This window comes from Girardinichthys multiradiatus, chromosome 9 (genome assembly GCF_021462225.1).
Source record: "Girardinichthys multiradiatus isolate DD_20200921_A chromosome 9, DD_fGirMul_XY1, whole genome shotgun sequence".
NCBI lineage: Eukaryota > Metazoa > Chordata > Actinopteri > Cyprinodontiformes > Goodeidae > Girardinichthys > Girardinichthys multiradiatus.
The window spans coordinates 33,425,386-33,445,343 of NC_061802.1; the positions used below are offsets into that span (position 1 = coordinate 33,425,386).

The 19,958-nt window shown below is 39.0% G+C and overlaps 1 protein-coding gene across 1 annotated transcript; it reads right to left on the reverse strand.

The window, feature by feature from the left end:
* Positions 1 to 3,304: 3,304 nt before the first annotated feature.
* mau2 (MAU2 sister chromatid cohesion factor) lies at positions 3,305 to 19,402 on the reverse strand. Its single transcript, XM_047375802.1, has 18 exons — positions 19,132 to 19,402; positions 18,764 to 18,847; positions 18,492 to 18,587; positions 17,164 to 17,258; positions 16,557 to 16,584; positions 16,229 to 16,384; positions 15,966 to 16,112; positions 14,100 to 14,190; positions 13,885 to 13,988; positions 12,495 to 12,572; positions 7,420 to 7,485; positions 7,230 to 7,313; positions 6,740 to 6,789; positions 6,551 to 6,628; positions 6,350 to 6,461; positions 4,921 to 5,011; positions 4,656 to 4,783; positions 3,305 to 4,535 (listed from the first exon to the last, which is right to left on the reverse strand). The coding sequence occupies exons 1-18, from the start codon at positions 19,363 to 19,365 to the stop codon at positions 4,461 to 4,463; spliced, it is 1,797 nt and encodes a 598-aa protein (XP_047231758.1). The 5' UTR covers positions 19,366 to 19,402; the 3' UTR covers positions 3,305 to 4,460.
* Positions 19,403 to 19,958: the final 556 nt, after the last annotated feature.

Here is a 19,958-nt window from a genome sequence, read left to right on the forward strand (position 1 = left end):
CAGGCGGCGTCATGCTGCGTTCATACACACCTCGGAAATGATAAGTGCTGCGGTGGAAGGAAAAAAGATGAGTTCTGGAACGACTTCAAGGAAGTGACCGAGGAGTACATTTTTACGAATACTTTGGAGTTATATATATATGTATATCTATATTACAAAGATGCCCACTTTCAATGTGCATCTCCTATGCATAAAGAAAACATATCCGGCTGTAGTAGTTTATTGATTCCCATTTTCTGTCAAGGTATTAATAATTTGACACAGAATAATCCATCCCAGAAAACAGGTAGTCCATCTGATGTACAGTACAGACCAAAAGTTTGGACACACCTTCTCATTCAAAGAGTTGTCTTTATTTTCATGACTATGAATATTGTAGCTTCACACTGAAGGCATCAAAACTATGAATTAACACACGTGGAATTATATACCGAACAATTGGGAAAACTTTGAAAGTGTCCCCAAGTGCAGTCGCAAAAACCATCAAGTGCTACAAAGAAACTGGCTCACATGAGGACAACCCCAGGAAAGGAAGACCAAGAGTCACCTCTGCTGCGGACGATAAGTTCATCCGAGTCACCAGCCTCAGAAATCGCAGGTTAACAGCAGCTCAGATTAGAGAACAGGTCAATGCCACACAGAGTTCTAGCAGCAGACACATCTCTAGAACAACTGTTAAGAAGAGACTGTGTGAATCAGGCCTTCATGGTAAAATAGCTGCTAGGAAACCTCTGCTGAGGACAGGCAACAAACAGAAGAGACTTGTTTGGGCTAAAGAACACAAGGAATGGACATTAGACCAGTGGAAATCTGTGCTTTGGTCTGATGAGTCCAAGTTTGAGATCTTTGGTTCCAACCACCGTGTCTTTGTGCAGCGCAGAAGAGGTGAACGGATGGACTCTACATGCCTGGTTCCCACCGTGAAGCATGGAGGAGGAGGTGTGATGGTGTGGGGGTGCTTTGCTGGTGAGACTGTTGGGGATTTATTCAAAACTGAAGGCATACTGAACCAGCATGGCTACCACAGCATCTTGCAGCGGCATGCTATTCCATCCGGTTTACGTTTAGTTGGACCATCATTTATTTTTCAACAGGACAATGACACCAAACACATCTCCAGACTGTGTAAGGGCTATTTGACCAAGAAGGAGAGTGATGGGGTGCTGCGCCAGATGACCTGGCCTCCACAGTCACCGGACCTGAACCCAATCGAGATGGTTTGGGGTGAGCTGGACCGCAGAGTGAAGGCAAAAGGGCCAACAAGTGCTAAGCATCTCTGGGAACTCCTTCAAGACTGTTGGAAAACCATTTCAGGTGACTACCTCTTGAAGCTCATCAACAGAATGCCAAGAGTGTGCGGAGCAGTAATCAAAGCAAAAGGAGGCTACTTTGAAGAACCTAGAATATAAGACATATTTTCAGTTGTTTCACACTTTGTTGTTCAGTATATAATTCCACATGTGTTAATTCATTGATTTGATGCCTTCAGTGTGAAGCTACAATATTCATAATCATGAAAATAAAGAAAACCTTTTGAATGAGAAGGTGTGTCCAAACTTTTGGTCTGTACTATATCAACTACATTTTCCGTGTCTTAACAAGAGATCCTTCAATCAAGTTCATGCTTTTTTGGAATACACACACATTAAGACATCACTGGGTGAAAGAAAACTGTGAAAATCATATTTTATCTTCTGTAGAAAAGGTTAAAGGTTTTTCCTTGTTCTGCTTTACTTGGTCTATATCGTATAACGTAGATGATACATACAGGCATTAGAGTTCTTATGTCATTTTCTGAATGTGCATAGGCATTTGTCAGCATATTAATCAATTTTTCAGACAACTTTATAAGATACAGTCTCATGTAAAAACATCCACAGCCCTTACAACTTGTCATGTTGCAGTAATAAAGGTCAATCTATTCAAATTGCTTTCGATGTGACAAATGCAAAGCAGTGTTGACTATCATTGTAAACATGGCAGAACATGATACACATTTGTTCCATTTTTTTTAATATAATTTGAAAAGTATGGCGTGCATTTGTATTCAGCACTTTGCATTTACAGCCATAAGTATTTGGGGATATGTCTACCAGCTTTGCAAAGGTAAAGGTTGATGTTTTTGGTCACTCCTCTTTGTAAATTGGTCAAGCTGAGTCAGACTGGATAGGGTTATGGTTAGAGCAGGCCTGTACCTCATTTAAATACATGAACATACTTTGATCTAAGTAATTCAACTGGAGGTCTGGCAATATGTTTACACTCCTTGTTCTCCAGAAAGCAGAACCACCTTTTGTTCCTCTAAGCCCCCTTTCCACTACCATATACTCAGCCCAACTCTACTTGGTTTTTAGGATTTTCCATTAGGTACTAGTACTTGGTGGCAGATCCTTTTTCCAAGACTCTACTCGGCCTGGGTTCCTAGCCAGTCAAAATTGCAATGTCACAAGGTCACTGGTCACTTACTGGCTAGGAGGTGGTGTCTTGAAAGCAACTCGGTTACAAGAATCATTTAGAAAAAAATTGTGATGATTTTTTTTCACCCTCAAGAGCGACTCAGACATTTCAAGCTTTAAGGAAAATGGGAAGACCAAAAAACAGTTTTTTTTCCAGGATTGTTGAACAGCATGCCTACAGCATGATGCTACCATCTAATTTCACCTTAGTCTTCAGGGTGATGTTTCCCCACCATAATAGCAATCTTCTGTGTAATTTTGATCTTATCTGACCAGAGCATGTTCTTCCACGTCCCGTGGTACAATTAAAACAGAAATTCTTTGGGTTTTCTTCTTGTCACTGTCCCATAAAAGCAATATTTGTGGAGTGCATATCTAATAACTGTTCTATTGACAGACTTCAACCTAAGGTGAAGACTTTTCCACCTCCTGACTACTTTACTGTTAAATGCCCGCCTGTCACTTCAGGTGTCTTGGTAGGACTGCAGCTGTAGTATACCTGTTCCATTTCAGCTGAATTAAACAGTGCGCTGGGAGATATTGGGAGCTTGGCTCATTGTTTTATGAACCAAACCCCTGCAGGAAACTTCAACAGTTTTGTCCCTGACCTGTCTGGTTTGTTCCGTGGTCCAGCAGCTTGTAAAATCAAAAGAGCTTTTGCCACTTTCAGCAGATCAACACTCTAGCCTGCCCTTTCAGTCTATTACAGAAAGTTAAATACATTACAGCAGTGATCATACAAATAATTACATTTGCTGCCTTATTCAAAAGCCACACATCACAACTTACCAAAAAACAACCCAAAAAAAAACAAGGCAGCAGAGGGATGAGTCAATCATTAAACTGACAAATTTTAATTATATTTTTATTGGAAAAAATATTGAAAACAATGTAAGAATTAAAAACAGAGGCATTGGATAAAATATGGCCAGTACTGGAGCTTAAACTGTGTGTCCACCTCTTACAGTGCTTTAAATACCAAGCATTGAAATACCTACATAGGGTAGCTAAAATAATACATATCACACTTTACTAAATTGAATTTATAAAATGTCACTGTACAATAAAAGGTTCAACAAGTGGGAAATTTATACAAACATACTGTGAAAAGATCATTTAGTAGGACTATCAAGACAAATTAGATCCAAAAAAAAAATAAATCTTTTTTTCAGTGTCTGAAAAAAAGCTGATTTGCGTAAAAGAAACATGAACAAGAAATACTCTATACTGGAACTTAAAACAAATACATGAGAGAAATGTGTATTTTTTTAAGGGGTTTAGTGATAATATGATAAATTTTACTAGTATTTAAAATGCATCTCCTAAACACAGTGGATTGTGCCTCAAAACAACATATGCTGCTATTTTAGTTTTTTTACAATGAGTCTTTTCAAATGAATATATTGTGAAAATAAGTTACAGGGCTATATTTCCTACTGTGGGTTTTGTGCAAAAAAATCATCAAAAATGTATGGTTACCGACAGCTGAAAAAACTATAGAACAGGGAGTCGGCATTAGTAACTTCCACGCATGGGAGAGAAAAACAGCATCCATACAAAAAAGGCAAGATGTAAAATATTTATCAACAGTTACAAAAATAGCAACATGAATAAATTAATTTCTTCTACATATGTTTACTGCCCATATCTAACTGGATTTTTTTCCTCCAAGAAATGGAAATAGAAAATAATCCTAGCAAACTCAAATCCCTATATCTGGGGCAATGAAACCCTTTTATACATTGCCATGTGTCCTTCCTCCCAAACAGTTCACCGGATCTTGTGCCCCATGTCCATGACATTAGAGTGTTATTGTTTGATAACTTTAAGAAAAAAATGAATAGACAATCAGGAATTAATCTCCAGAAGTAAATAAAGTGATGTCCAACCTGTCACTTGTCAATATCGTTTTTAAGCTACAGTGGTGTGGATAGCAGGTTTTTAGGCATCAAATTGCTGCTTTTGGTAGTTTACCAGCTACAATCGCATGCATCAGGAGGTTCCTCATAGCAGGCTTGCGAGGCTCGTGGTTGGACCATTCTGGGCTTGGATCTGGACAGGTGGGGGGCCATCCGTCCACTGGAAAAAAGACAAATTGTGTAAACTGCAGCATTAAAATAGGTGTTGAAAACCCAAAAAGCATGTAGGTGATAACTGAAGAGTTGAATGGAAAGAATTACTCAAATCTGATTTACGTACACTGATGAGGTTATGCTCAGGGAGGCTGCAGGCAGCAATGTGGTCCTGCAGCAGCTGCTGGGAGAAATTCTGGTGCATCTGTGCAGCCTCATGGGCATCAATGTTGTTTCCAAGGGCCTTGTTCAAGTCTGCAAGCACAACACAGCGGATTCTGAGCCTTTCATTTTGAGCACAAATCCAAGATGCACAGCCCTGTTGAGAATGTGCCAGGCTTGTACTTGTTCTCTGGAGATCTCAAGCAAACATTGAAAAGTGAAGAATGTACCTTTCAACAGCGCTGAAGACCAGAGCTGAACTGACATATCTGGGATTTTGCTGGCCAGCTGCATGGCAGGTACCACCATGTTGTTACTTTCCTAAGGGAAATAAACATATATTTTTTTGTTATTGCTAAAGATTATAAGAAAACGAGTCTCCTGATCCAAGCATATCATGAACAAAAAAATACCAAACATAATAAATACTCTTAAAATGTACACTTTTCTGTACAGATTTAAGGTTATGCTGCTTCAATCACAATTGGGGGAAGAGCTTGTAATCATGTTTAGCAAGAAGACGGCAACAAATACTGAATGATTTATTAGATATATTAATATATTCATATTGTGTCCAAGGCTTCAAGCAATTAAAATTTAATTGCCTGGAATACAGGATGTTTTAGGGGGGAGGGGTCTTCTTCAAAGGATCGTTAGATAACTGACCAATACCAACAGCTTTTTTTTTTTATGAAAAGGTTTAGTAATTTGGATAAACCGGAACTTAATCTCAATTTATAGCAACCCTAAGGTAAATGAGAGCTGTTTTACAACCGTGTGGCATAACTTGGTTGATCGTATTTAAAAACAGCCTGAAATGATTCCAGACGACAGCAGCTACAGACTTCAGACTGTAGCTGTAGAAAAATCATTAGCTAAATATTTTATTCTCAAAACCTCAAACAAAAAAACAAAAAACAAAATAAAACTGAATTAGTCAGAAACAGCACTTTTTTGTAGCAAATTTAGTTCACAGCAGACCTAACCAGAGACATGACAGAAAACATGTAGGCAGCATTCAGCGAGCTCATTCACTGCTGTCTATACAGTATTCCTGGCCAAAGAGAGGCACACACACTCTTGAAACATGGCATTTCATTTTCTCCTGCATAGAGATGTACAGAGAAATCGGCTGGTAAATGGAAAATTGGGAACCAGAAAATCCGATCTTTTTACGACCAGTGAACGCACCACACATAAGGCTGCTACAGCCCTTTTCCGTGTGGATGTTGTTACTGAACGAAAAAGTCTCAAAGGTAGTTATTTACAGTGTCAGTGAGGTGTGTTACAGTAATAAAGAATAAAGAAAGTGTTAAGTGTAATAAAGTAATAAAATATTAACATTCATTGTGGAAAACAAAGTAGGAGTTGGCAGAAACACAAAAAGGCACTTTCAGTAATGATAGTTGAGCTAATTGCCTTTATGAGATATTAGTTCAAATAGTAAAATAACAAAATCTTTGAGTTTTCTGTTCAAGAGGCCAAACATAGTTGGATAAAAAGGACAGTCTGACCTTAAGAAAAAAAGCAGGAAACCAAAATGTTCTGTCCTGGTGACATTGCGCTTCGACCTTATTCACAATCCAGTTGTTTCATGTAAAAACAAAACTAAAGCAGCTTTAGTGTGTATCAGTAATGTTTGCCAAGTGTTTGTCTTACTCTGTGGTTGCCCAGTACGTAGAAAATGTGGCCCAGCAGAACCAGAGAGCAGGCTGTGAGTCTGTTCAGATCCTCAGCGTTAGACATTTTCAGGGTTTCCCTTAGAAAACGCCTGCAACAAATAAAGAAGCCGTATCAGCGTGAGGTAGATCTTTTTATGGGTTTTCATTTTTGGAGCACAGAACTTTAAAGTTCCCGTACTTTGCCTCATTGTAGCGTCCCTGAAAGAAGGACAGGAGTCCCCTTATGTAAAAGGCTGCAGCACGGAGGCAGTGAGAGCTGAATGAAAACAAAAGGAAATAGTTTAGAAAACTGTAGACAACAGAACTATTATAGAACACGGTCTTTTAATGTATATGTAAAATAACAATGCATTAAACAACCTTTTACCTGACTGGGAAGTTATGATCAGGGTTTATTCTCTCCAACAGGCCGTACAGCTGAAAAAGAAATAAAGAGACAATATGCTTGAAATATTTATCGAATATTCTGGAAATGTCTTCAGTTTTCATGCATTTGAAACTATGTCCATGGGAATAATAACGCTGTTAGTGTGGACACACTTTGCCAAAGTTTGGCAAGCGCAATGCTCTGCTGAGGCTTAAAACAGGACACCTAAAAAGAAGTTTACTGGTGCCCTCTGGTGGTAAGAAAATGTAAAAGCAACTGTTTTTCAAATTACAGGGAGAGTAATTACAGGGAGAAGTCAAACTTCACACATTTATGTTACTCTTTGACGGATATAAAAACCAGCGTTAAAATATTCCGCATCGACGGATTTGATGTAAACCACAAGACTTCAAGGATGCTAATTACTTCTTAATAAAAGCGGTATATATCATTTAGATGCTCTAATCTAAAAGCATAAAACGATTCTCACCTCCTGGTGTCGGTTTCCTTCCCTAATATACACACTGGCCAGGTTGGTTACAATGTACGTCCACAGCTCTTGGTGTGTGGTGAGCTGCATTGCAAAAGTAACTTAGTGAGAAAAAAACAGACCAACTGCAGCGCAGAAAGGACAAAGCAAAAACCCTCTGCCCTGTGATGTCAAATCACCATCAACTCACCCGCAGTGCTGTGGTAAACTGTGCTTCTGCGTTGTCCATACAGTTCACTGAGATGCAGTACAGACCCTGGAAGATGAGAACAGAATCAAAAATTATTTTGGGATTCTGAATAGTTTTCCATTTTGAAATTCCAGTTTTCTTTACAAAGTTTTCTATGTTTGCAAAATTCACCTATTTGGGTTTTATCGTCTGCAACAGAATCATGAAACAACAGGGGGCTTGTTTGGCCGTGTTTGAAACGGTTATTTCACAGCGAGATCAACTATATATCAGATTCTGCAATAGACTTCAAACATGGACCAGATTCTTCTACACTAAATACTGATCAGCTCAGTTCGGGAGCCTTGATACATTTATTGTGTTTGTTTTTTTTTTTTAAAGAATGTTTTCAGCACTAGAGGCCTTTATTTTTGATAGTAGGCAGACAGGAAGGAGGGGCAAAGAGAGGGGGAGACATTCGGCAAAGGTCGCCGGGTCCGTGACTCGAACCCGGGACGGCCGCTTCGAGGACTACATCCTCTATATGTGGTCGCGCGCTAACACCTACACCACCAGCGCCGTGCCCACATTTATCGTGTCAGTATGGAGTGTCAATGCTTTGTGTTTGAATCAAATAGAAGAGTTTATGCAAGACGAGTTTAAAAACCTGATCTAGAGGGTCTACAGACACCAGAAGCAGAGTAATTGCCTATTCTTGATTTTTGAAAACGTGTGACTCTATTGGTCATCTCTGTCAGTAACGGCTCGGGATCAATTCAGCCTTGGCAAATTTGTACACCCATTTCATACCCATGCACTGCCGGAGTGTATAAATGTTTTTTGTTTTTTTTCGTAGTCAAGTATTGTCATGGATTACGAGGATAAAGAGTCCTACAAATGTTCAGATCTCATGTCTAACTTCATATCATTGAACAATGGTTCCTGAAAACGTTTTACTATATATTCGCATTTATTTTGGACTCTAGTTGCTATTCAGACAGAAATGTCCCACAGCGGACAACATTAAATGGTTAGGTAACAAAACGACAAGTTACCAGTCAGTAACTAAAAACCATAAATCAAAACCCTCATTGAGTAGGATAACAACTTAAGTTAGGTGATAAATTAAATATAAAGTTTATAATTATTAGACAAATACATAACCCCTAATTTTTCACAAATTCATATAAAAAAAAGAAACAAATTTCTGAAATCAAAACTTTCACAGCGGGGAAAAAAAATGGAAACTCGGCATTTTTCTAAACTTGTGCATATTTTTTTTTAGTTCTAAATCAAATTCCTTATTTTCCAGACTGTGTTGGAACTTTGTTACTTAAATGAAAACATGTAATTTTCTACACTCCTTACAGATGCACAATGTTAATGGACAATCTGGCCAACCTCTGTTAATAATCCCACATTTTGTATCTCACAACATTTCAGCTTAATTTGAAAAAGTTACTTTCTCTAGCAAACTTCACTGGTTCTCCAGTTTTAATATTCAAAGCCGTAAAGGAACTCCTTTAAAGCGGGATTCTGTTTCTATGCAGGTGATTATGTTTTATATTAAAATCTGTAATTGTTCTTAGTATTTTGTCCCAAAACAATTACTTCAACTGTTTCCAAACAAAATAAGGTCATTTAAACTTCAACATAACAGAGCTGAAAACAGCACACTTAGGATGACTGCAAAGCCAGCGCAATAACAAGCTATGGATATAACTGCACCACTGCCAGAACGGTTGTTACCGTCTTAAAGGTTTGACGACATGTTCAGTGAAGAAGCTGCAGTGCATCTCAAAATGCAACAGGCTGCAGAAAATAGTGTTTCTCCTATGTTTTAACTCAGTCTTGGAAATTGTTCAGGTGAACTGCTGTTACTGAGTAATGTGATTTCTCTGAAAGGGAGCCTTTAGGAGAAGTTGAGACACCCCTCTCCTGTATTACTGAGTCTCCAACAATGGAGACTTGTATGGTGTTGAATACTAATACAGGTCCTTCTCAAAATATTAGCATATTGTGATAAAGTTCATTATTTTCCATAATGTCATGATGAAAATTTAACATTCATATATTTTAGATTCATTGCACACTAACTGAAATATTTCAGGTCTTTTATTGTCTTAATAAGGATGATTTTGGCATACAGCTCATGAAAACCCAAAATTCCTATCTCACAAAATTAACATATTTTATCCGACCAATAAAAGAAAAGTGTTTTTAATACAAACAACGTCAACCTTCAAATAATCATGTACAGTTATGCACTCAATACTTGGTCGGGAATCCTTTTGCAGAAATGACTGCTTCAATGCGGCGTGGCATGGAGGCAATCAGCCTGTGGCACTGCTGAGGTCTTATGGAGGCCCAGGATGCTTCGATAGCGGCTTTTAGCTCATCCAGAGTGTTGGGTCTTGAGTCTCTCAACGTTCTCTTCACAATATCCCACAGATTCTCTATGGGGTTCAGGTCAGGAGAGTTGGCAGGCCAATTGAGCCCAGTGATACCATGGTCAGTAAACCATTTACCAGTGGTTTTGGCACTGTGAGCAGGTGCCAGGTCGTGCTGAAAAATGAAATCTTTATCTCCATAAAGCTTTTCAGCAGATGGAAGCATGAAGTGCTCCAAAATCTCCTGATAGCTAGCTGCATTGACCCTGCCCTTGATAAAACACAGTGGACCAACACCAGCAGCTGACACGGCACCCCAGACCATCACTGACTGTGGGTACTTGACACTGGACTTCTGGCATTTTGGCATTTCCTTCTCCCCAGTCTTCCTCCAGACTCTGGCACCTTGATTTCTGAATGACATGCAGAATTTGCTTTCATCTGAAAAAAGTACTTTGGACCACTGAGCAACAGTCCAGTGCTGCTTCTCTGTAGCCCAGGTCAGGCGCTTCTGCCGCTGTTTCTGGTTCAAAAGTGGCTTGACCTGGGGAATGCGGCACCTGTAGCCCATTTCCTGCACACGCCTGTGCACGGTGGCTCTGGATGTTTCTACTCCAGACTCAGTCCACTGCTTCCGCAGGTCCCCCAAGGTCTGGAATCGGCCCTTCTCCACAATCTTCCTCAGGGTCCGGTCACCTCTTCTCGTTGTGCAGCGTTTTCTGCCACACTTTTTCCTTCCCACAGACTTCCCACTGAGGTGCCTTGATACAGCACTCTGGGAACAGCCTATTCGTTCAGAAATTTCTTTCTGTGTCTTACCCTCTTGCTTGAGGGTGTCAATAGTGGCCTTCTGGACAGCAGTCAGGTCGGCAGTCTTACCCATGATTGGGGTTTTGAGTGATGAACCAGGCTGGGAGTTTTAAAGGCCTCAGGAATCTTTTGCAGGTGTTTAGAGTTAACTCGTTGATTCTGATGATTAGGTTCATAGCTCGTTTAGAGACCCTTTTAATGATATGCTAATTTTGTGAGATAGGAATTTTGGGTTTTCATGAGCTGTATGCCAAAATCATCCATATTAAGACAATAAAAGACCTGAAATATTTCAGTTAGTGTGCAATGAATCTAAAATATATGAATGTTAAATTTTCATCATTACATTATGGAAAATAATGAACTTTATCACAATATGCTAATATTTTGAGAAGGACCTGTACATTTACAAGACCAGGTCAGACCTTGTTGGGCTGCAAACTTTACAGAGAAGAACTACAGTGGTCACCAAGGCCACCGTAGTTCAGAGTATATATTTACAGTACAGACCAAAAGTTTGGACACACCTTCTCATTCAAAGAGTTTTCTTTATTTTCATGACTATGAATATTGTAGCTTCACACTGAAGGCATCAAAACTATGAATTAACACATGTGGAATCATATACTGAACAAAAACTCTTGGTCTTCCTTTCCTGGACGGTCCTCATGTGAGCCAGTTTCTTTGTAGCGCTTGATGGTTTTTGTGACTGCAGTTGGGGACACTTTCAAAGTTTTCCCAATTGTTCGGACTGACTGACCTTCATTTCTTAAAGTAATGATGGCCACTCGTTTTTCTTTACTTAGCTGCTTTTTTCTTACCATAATACAAATTCTAACAGTCTATTCAGTAGGACTATCAGCTGTGTACTGTATCCACCTCCTGCTCAACACAACTGATGGTCCCAACCCCATTTATAAGGCTTGAAATCCCACTTATTAAACCTGACTGGGCACACCTGTGAAGTGAAAACCATTTCAGGTGACTACCTCTTGAAGCTCATCAATAGAATGCCAAGAGGAGCAGTAATCAAAGCAAAAGGTGGCTACTTTGAAGAACCTAGAATATAAGACATATTTTCAGTTGTTTCACACTTTTTTGTTCAGTATATAATTCCACATGTGTTAATTCATAGTTTTGATGCCTTCAGTGTGAAGCTACAATATTCATAGTCATGAAAATAAAGACAACTCTTTCAATGAGAAGGTGTGTCCAAACTTTTGGTCTCTACTGTATGTAGGGAAGTGCATGTCTCAAAACAGGCTAGATGGAAATAATTTACCTAGCAGGCTGTAGGGCCAGTCTTTGAATAGTCATATCAATCTCTTTTGTTTCTATCAGTTTATGCTTTCAAAAACAATTCAACAATGTGAAGAAAGCTACTTCAGAGAGCTTGAAATATACAAAATACCCAACCCAAGATTTGTGAGTTCAACATTGTTGTATAGAACAAGCACCACAGTGTTTGTTACTGCTGATTGTTGCTATGTTAGGGACAAACCCGCCACCGTCATTTTGACAGTTAACATTTCTCAACTGCTCCGTACCTCTCTGCTTTACAACACTGGCTGATACTGCTGCCGTTTACTGTTTGGCTAACCAGTTCTGATTCTCTCATCTTTAAACTACTTGAAGAACTGACTAGCTTACTTAGCCTAGCACATACGGATGCACTGTTTTTCTATAATAATTCACAGTTCAGGGCTTTAGGAAGCAGGTACATTAACAAGCCCTCTATCGTCTCCATTTGCCAGTGTTACATTTGAATTCGATCTGAATTACATACATTGTGTGAAGAGTTCCACCAGATAATGGTTACTGGCATATCAAACTTTAGTCACTTTTAGAAAAGCATACCCAGCACTATAAAAGAAAGCTTTGATTCCAAATACTCACTAATAGTGTATGTAGTTGAGCAGCATGGTTGTTGAATAACCTGGGGGACTGTTGGCACAGTTGACAAACCTGTGAAATCTAAACAGACAGACGCAGATGTTCAACAAACACGCCAATTCCATTTTGTGACACAGTGAATAATAAATGTTAACCTTTGGTGATGTAAAAAAAAAAAAAAAATGGGACCAAGATAAATCATTTCAGAACATTTTCTGCCTTGCAGACTAATTGTAAATCAAACTGAAATCTTTTAAGGGGAGAAATAATAAACTAAACCACTCCGGCTGAATTTTGGTTTCATTACAGAACTGAGACATTTCAATATCTGTTCACCCTTATTTCCAACATTGCTCCAACTCTGTGAGATTGTGAAGGCATCTCCTCTACAGATCTCCCCACAGACTTGTAGTTAGGGTTCCTAATGTTCTTCTGGTGAACCATTCTTCTGTTGATCTCAATGTAGGGGTTCTGGTCATTGTTGCGCTGAAAAATGAAGTTGACCTTCAGCTTTTCAGCAAAAGCTGAAGGTTTTGCCCCACTGCTAAAAGGTGTTTGAAACTGTTCATAACTGCCTCCACCTTGACTAAGGCACCAGTTCAGCTGAAGAATATCAGCCCTAAAGTATAATGCTGCCACCACCATGCTCCACTGTAGGTATGGTATTCTTTTGTTAATGTGTGGTGTTGTTTGAGCACCAAACATACCTTTTTGGAATTACGGATAAAGAAATTCAACCTTGGTTTCATCTGACTACGACACATTTATCCAAGTGCTTTTTGGAGACCTCAGATGTGTTTTTGTCATTTGTAGCATACAGCCGGTACTTGCTAGAAAATCCTGTAGCTTTCTTAATGTCGATGTAGGCCTTTTGGCTGCCCTTGTGACTAGCTTTCTTCGTTTCATTAATGTTGGAGGAAGGCCCAGTTGTTGGTAACATTCTTCACTGTGTTCCCCTCTATATCCAATGCCTTGGACATTTTCTGCAGCCTTGGAGGCTCTCTGTGGAGAATGGCTTTGGCTGTGAGATGAAAATGACTTGAAAGGCCTCAGACAACAGCTGAACTTTATTTGGAGGATAACAGACAGCCTATTTAACCAGAGCTTAGATGCGGTATGAGGGTGTGTATGCTTATGCAACCACATTATTTTATTCTCCCTTTTTCGTTTTCTCCAAAAACAAAAAGGTGAGGTTTACGGGTTATAAGTCACATTAATTGTGGAAAAAGTTCTAATTTCTTTACATTACTAAAACCTGGCTTTATAAGATGGTTGTGCAGACTTTTTATATCCACTCTCGCTGAACTTCAATCTTCAACATGACCTTTTTTGTATGATGGCACGTATTTAAATATAAACTGAAAGGACGGCCAGAGGAATAGAAGCAACGTACCTCCTGTAACGCCGTGGCCTTGTGGCCTGTGACGAGTCGACACATGATGATGTGCTCCAGCAGAATGACTTGAAAGGTAGAAAGGATGGGGCTGCAGTCCAACACTGACGTAAGAGATTAGGGGTAAAATAAGCATTGTTTTAGCAACATCTGAACAGTTCACACAGCCAAGCTCAATATGATGAAGTTAGCCATGGTGTAATATTGAAGCTCACTTTTGAGTTTCTCCAGTTGCATAAGAGCCTTGTCTGTGTACTTCTGGGCTTTCTCCAGATAGCCTGCCTGCATGGAGTGCATCACTGTCACCTGGAAAATGAAAAACAAAATCCATTTAAGTGTGTTCATCATAAAATATTTTTTGCAGGATCAAATGTTGGTACAGGTACAGTAACTTGCAAAGGTTACTGTATCCTCCTCGCCATTTTTCATGTTTTGGTGCCTCCCAAGCTGGAATTAAAATGGGTCGTTTGAAAGTTTGTAGCATTTACAGAACCTGCAAACAATGTTGAAGATGCATTTTTTTATTTATTTTGAGGACAAAATAACAGAAAACCTGAGTGTGCATAACTGTTCCCCCACCCTATAGTCAGTACTTTGTAGAACCAATTACGGCTGCAAGTGGCTTTGGATATATCTCTATGAACTTTGTCACACTTTGCTACAGGGATTTTTGCCCATTCCATGAGGCAAAACTGCTCCAGCTCCTTCATGTTGGAAGGTTTTCACTTGTGAAAAGGAGGTCTGGACTTTGACTAGGCCATTCCAACACATTTAAATGTTTCTCCTTAAACCACTCGAGTGTTGGTGCAACCACCACATTTACTGCGAGGATGGTGTTCTTGGGATGTGTTGGGTTTGTGTCAGACAGAGCATTTTCTTTGGTGGCTGAAAAGTTTCATTTTAGTCTCATCTGACCAGAGCACCTTCCTCCAAACATTTGGGAAGTTGCCCACATGACTTTTAGCAAACTCAAAATGTGCCTTCGGTAGGTAATGACTTTTTTCTGCCCACTTTTCCATAAAGCCCAGCTCTATGGAGTGCATGGCTTATTGTGGTCCTATGGACAGATAATCCAGTCTCTACTATACATAAAATATTGTTATTTTAGGTTTTTTCCTTATTTTACTTCACAAACGTTGACTTTTTTGGGCAGATCTATCACTTAAGATATGATTAAAAAACATTTAAATCACAGGTTGGAACGTAACACAACAGGTGAAAGGCCAAAGGGGGTGAATAACTTTGCAAGGCTCTGTAAGATGCTGACTGCTGCTTAAAGCTTCCAGTGTAACTAAGCACACAACACATCAAACTATACACTATTTGTTATAGGCAGATTATTACTTCGTGTTTCATTATAAAGCTTTTCAATTGGTTTTTCACGGAGCATAAATAACAAACAGAGAGAATGTTGTGATGAGCAGAAATGAGTAAAATCGAGAAGAATTTAGACTGCTTGTCGCGGCGATGTGCAGTAGACACATGATTACACATTCATTCATTTACTACTATTATCAATCAATTAGAGATGCACCAACAGAGCCTTTTACTGGCTGATATTTTCCATTTTTCTCTTAGATCTGACCAGTTGATTCAAATCTCGACCAACCAGGATTTTTACTGGGTAAACTTGTCCAAAAGGGGCTTAAACATTTTCTCACGAAATCATGTGGTATTAATGGCGATGATGATAAAATGTCATTTCAGCAATAACCAATCATGGCAGAATCACACAAACTGCGGCCAATATCAGAATCAAATCAATTTAATGTTGTTCCATTGTTAGAATTTTCATAACGGCTGCAGAACGAGAACATTTCATGTTTAAAACCATCAGTCTCACTTATTCTCCAATGTTTTTTTTTTTTTTTTTTTTGTCTTTGCTATTCGAAGATGTAACAAGGAACTTGTTCTCTTTGGTAAGTTATCCTCTGAATACTGCCGTGGTATTAAATGGTGCTGAGCTTAGTCTAAGTATCAAACTGTAGTTATGTGTCAACCACACAGAGAAACCAAGCTGTGAAAACCTGGCTCCAACAGAGCTTCTGAGTAACGCAGAAACAAGAAGAAATCAGCATTACCAAGTAAACGAGAACACACATGTGCTCCTTGGGCAGCCAGTGGAAGAGGTCAGCTGGGTTGGTGGGTAGGATTTCATCATCTTGGAGTGTAGAGATGGTCTGAATGCACTGCTGCAGCTGCTTCAGACATGGCTTCACGCTTTTTACCTAAGACAACAACAAACAATGACACCTCCACCCTCATAAAGCTCTAGAAATCTAGGAAATACCCTGGCCAACCAACAGCTTTGGTGATGCTAATCCATCCAGAGTAGATTTCCTACCTGTCCAGCGTCCAGGTAGTGTGTGACTTGTAGTACTAGGAAGAAGACTCTCAGAGACTCCTTCTGGATCGGGTTTCCCTGCCAGTTTTCTACTATCGTTCCGCACAGTGTGAGAAGAGGATGCACCTCGCCAAGCTTCCTCTCCATCAGCAGCAACTGGAAGGTTGGAAATCATTTCCATGTCAAAACAAATTGCCAAAAATATGCAACACTGTAGACTATATTTAGTTATGTCAAATGTAAAAAAAAAAAAAAAAAAAAAAGATAAAACTCTAACATAGCAGAAAAGAAGCAGCACAAACAGAGGAAATAGAAAAATAAAACTTACCATTCCTTTACTAAGAAGAAACAAAGCCCTAAAATAAAACAAAAAGGAAAATTAAGTCAATTATTTACTTGTTAAATTATTAAACACAAAAAATAGTTGATGATACAGACATTTCCTCTTAGAAATTTCCAAGCCTTTTTGATAAGAAAACATGATATTTTTATCTATACTTTTAGTACAGAAAAAGTTAAAATAATTTAATTTTATTACTTAAGAAGAAAATATGCTTATAAATAATGTTGACAAATAAAGTAGTAACTAAACTTTACATTCATGTTGAATGCTCCTTCCCAGTTTTAAAACTCTATAAAGTAGATTTGATATTTTATTATAGTTTTCACAGACGGTAAAGAACTTGTCTCTGAAACTGGTTTTTGTTTTTGTAACCATGCCAAGTCTAACTGCATTAGTTTCATGCACATTAAATTTAAGTTATTCAAGCAGCTTGAAAAGGTTTCCGACAAATTCAGATGAAGCAGATCAAACCGTGATCGTTTCACGTCGACAAAGTGGTAAAATGATCATTTTGGTTTGGGCATTCCATCTTTTTGCTTGTCAACCAGCTACAGCTTTAAACATGCACTCTACAGCCATCGGAGATGTTTACCTGGTATATTCTGAACCCACAACTCGGGCGTACTCAGCACCAACTCCCAGAAGGTCACATGCTGACACCAAGTCCTTCTCCAGAGTGTGAAGTTGCTGAAAGAGATGAGAAAACAATCTTACCATCTAGATACAGGCAACAGCCAATAAAAACCAAGTTTTAACTTTCTAACCACCAGAATCTAACTGTCTCAGGCATAAATCTGTCCTCTGACCTAAATAAGAAAAATTGGACAATTTTACTCTTCTCCGGCCCTGATCTGTGATAGGTCCATTTTTTTTTTTTTTTTTTTCAATCAGTGAAAGACCAAAACAAAGATGCTAACAAGTTGTACTGACAACACTATTTGGTGTGGGAGTGGTTGCTGAGTGAAGAAGAGTCAACTTATTTCAATATCCATGAGGTTCTTAAACATATTGTTAGAGAAGGCACATATTAGTAAGAAGCTTCTAGTAAAGAAAAGGTATTTTCTACGAAGGTTCCTCCAGGCTGCGGCAACAAGGAGATAGACGTCAGCAGATAACAGGAAGCCTAAAGTTATAGGGGAAAGATTTCTTATTTAAAAAGGTACAAATAAATGTTTTTTAGTTTTTTGTTTTTTTTTTAAAGAGTGATTTTCATCGCATCACCCCAGTCTTCAACCAGCTCCACTGGCTTCCTCTTAAATTCAGAATACAATTCAAAAGTCCTCTGTACACCATCCAAGGCTACCCACAACCTCGCTCTCCCCTTCCCGCTTCTACTCCCTGCGCATCCTTAGATCTTCCTCCTCCAACCATTTCACTGTTCCTCCTGCCCACCTCAGTACAACTGGGAGTAGAGCTTTCTCCCGCTCTGCTCCCAAACTCTGAATGTCTCTCCCTCGGGACATTCGCAACACTGACACTGTTTCTTTGTCTAAACTCGAAACCCATCTGTTCAAGAGTACTTCTTCACTGTGATTGCCTGTTCCTTGTAATGTTTAACTAGAGTTGTTTTTATCGTCATTACACCGTTTGATTTGCACAGTGACCTTGCGTGCTCTGAAAGGCACTTTTAAATAAAATGTAGAATTATTAACACATTAAAGTCCCAGCCTTAATAAGAATATTTTAATGCTAAGACTGATTAATTTTCACTTTTTATTGAATTTGGTAAAGCATGTTGTTATTTACAGTTCTTAGAGTGAAATCAGAACAGGCTAACCTCTGTATTAACATTTCAGATCTTTAGAAAAGCAAAAAAAAAAAAAAAAAGAAACAAAAAATGATGATTGGAAGTCGGCCACACAATCTGTGATCATTTCATCTCTAATAAGAAAACATTAATACCACTTAAGTAAAACATACCGCTAACTGGAACAGCAGTCTGCAGTGCCAGTATGGTGTTTGCTGGGAAATCTGGATAGCTTTACGCAGGAGGGGCTTTGCAGAGTCCACCAAATTCTGACAATGTATTAAAAACATAAGACAGTTAGCAGCTTATAACCACACTGTGTGCTTCCACGAAACTCAAATATTAGAAGAATCTGTGAATGTCTTTGGAGAGTTAAAAATATGACTGGAATCCCTCTTTTTTCTGTTACCATCATAACATTTGATCGAGTCTTCATTTGTCTTACCTGTTGGCAAAAGAGTTCCGACAAGATGCTCGCAGCTTCAAATTTGACATCTTCGAATTGAGGAAGTTGTTGAGATATAAACCACTGCAAAAAAAGACAACATGTTTTCACCTAACATTTTGGGACATAAATATTTCAACAGCAGTTTATCTGGTAAAGACCTGAGTGGACGTAAAGTGGCCAAACCGGGTTTAAACACCAACACACTTCTGGCCAAACACACATAAACACTGATTTGAACCTCTTTACTAATGTAACCTTCTTCAATTTAAACACTTCCGCCGTTCGGTGTTTTCACTGCCCGCGGCCTACACCCCGTCCGCTCCTCCGCAGCATCCCCGGTCTTTCCCAAATCAAACGCCCCTCACCGCTTTCTCTAGGTGGCTGCGGGCCAGCTCGCTGTTCTTGGTGTGATGGTAGAGAACCGAGCCCAGCTGGAGGTGCGTCCGAGCCTCGATCCTCTGCGGGGGCTTGAACTGAAACACGGCCTGGAGACAGTGTACGCACAGCCGTATTTTAGGTGGACTGGAGGTTCGAAAATGTTCCGCAAAGCCGAGGAGGGCGAGGTACCAGCGCTCCGGGGCCTCTACGTTTGACGCCATTTTCCCAGACAACAACAAGTTTTTCAGCGCTACGGACCAGAGTCGCGGGTTGCCAGGTTGGGCCAAACATAGACGCTCACGACTGAGCGGATTTCTCTAGCTGTGAAATTGTGAAGGAAAAGTTTAGTTGTATCCGACGTTATCATTTTAGGGAGGCCATTTTCTAACAACAGGTCTAACCTAATCTCTTTAAAATACTTCTTCTTATTAAATATAAGCCAAACTATTTTTAAAAGATTGTACAGTTATAATCATATTTTCTTAGTTTATAAAAGCAACTGTTTGTACATGGCGATTAACTATAATAAAACAAGAAAACAAAACATTTTTGACTTCACTTGGAAAAGGATACAGACAGCTTATTTTGTAAAGCTGTTAAATGTAAAACACCGTCATTTTCTCAGTGAGAGGCAACAGACATCCTGAACCCAGTAATTTCACTATTAATTTACATTTTTATTTTATTTCTTTTGGTGCTATAATAATAATGATAATTGTTATTATTATTATTATTATAACATTAAATAAATTACTTGGATTTGGTTTGCTTTGTATGGCTTGCCTTTTTGTGATGTGTGTGTTTTGTTTGTTTT

Coding starts and splice junctions, on each gene's coding strand:
- mau2 (XM_047375802.1), bottom strand. CDS start 19,365: ATGGCGTCAAACGTAGAGGCCCCGGAGCGCTGGTACCTCGCCCTCCTC. Junction 17,259..18,491: donor GACTGCTGTTCCAGTTAGCG/GTATGTTTTACT, acceptor CATCTCTTTCAG/CAACTTCACACTCTGGAGAA. Junction 12,573..13,884: donor AGGCCACGGCGTTACAGGAG/GTACGTTGCTTC, acceptor CTGTCTGTTTAG/ATTTCACAGGTTTGTCAACT.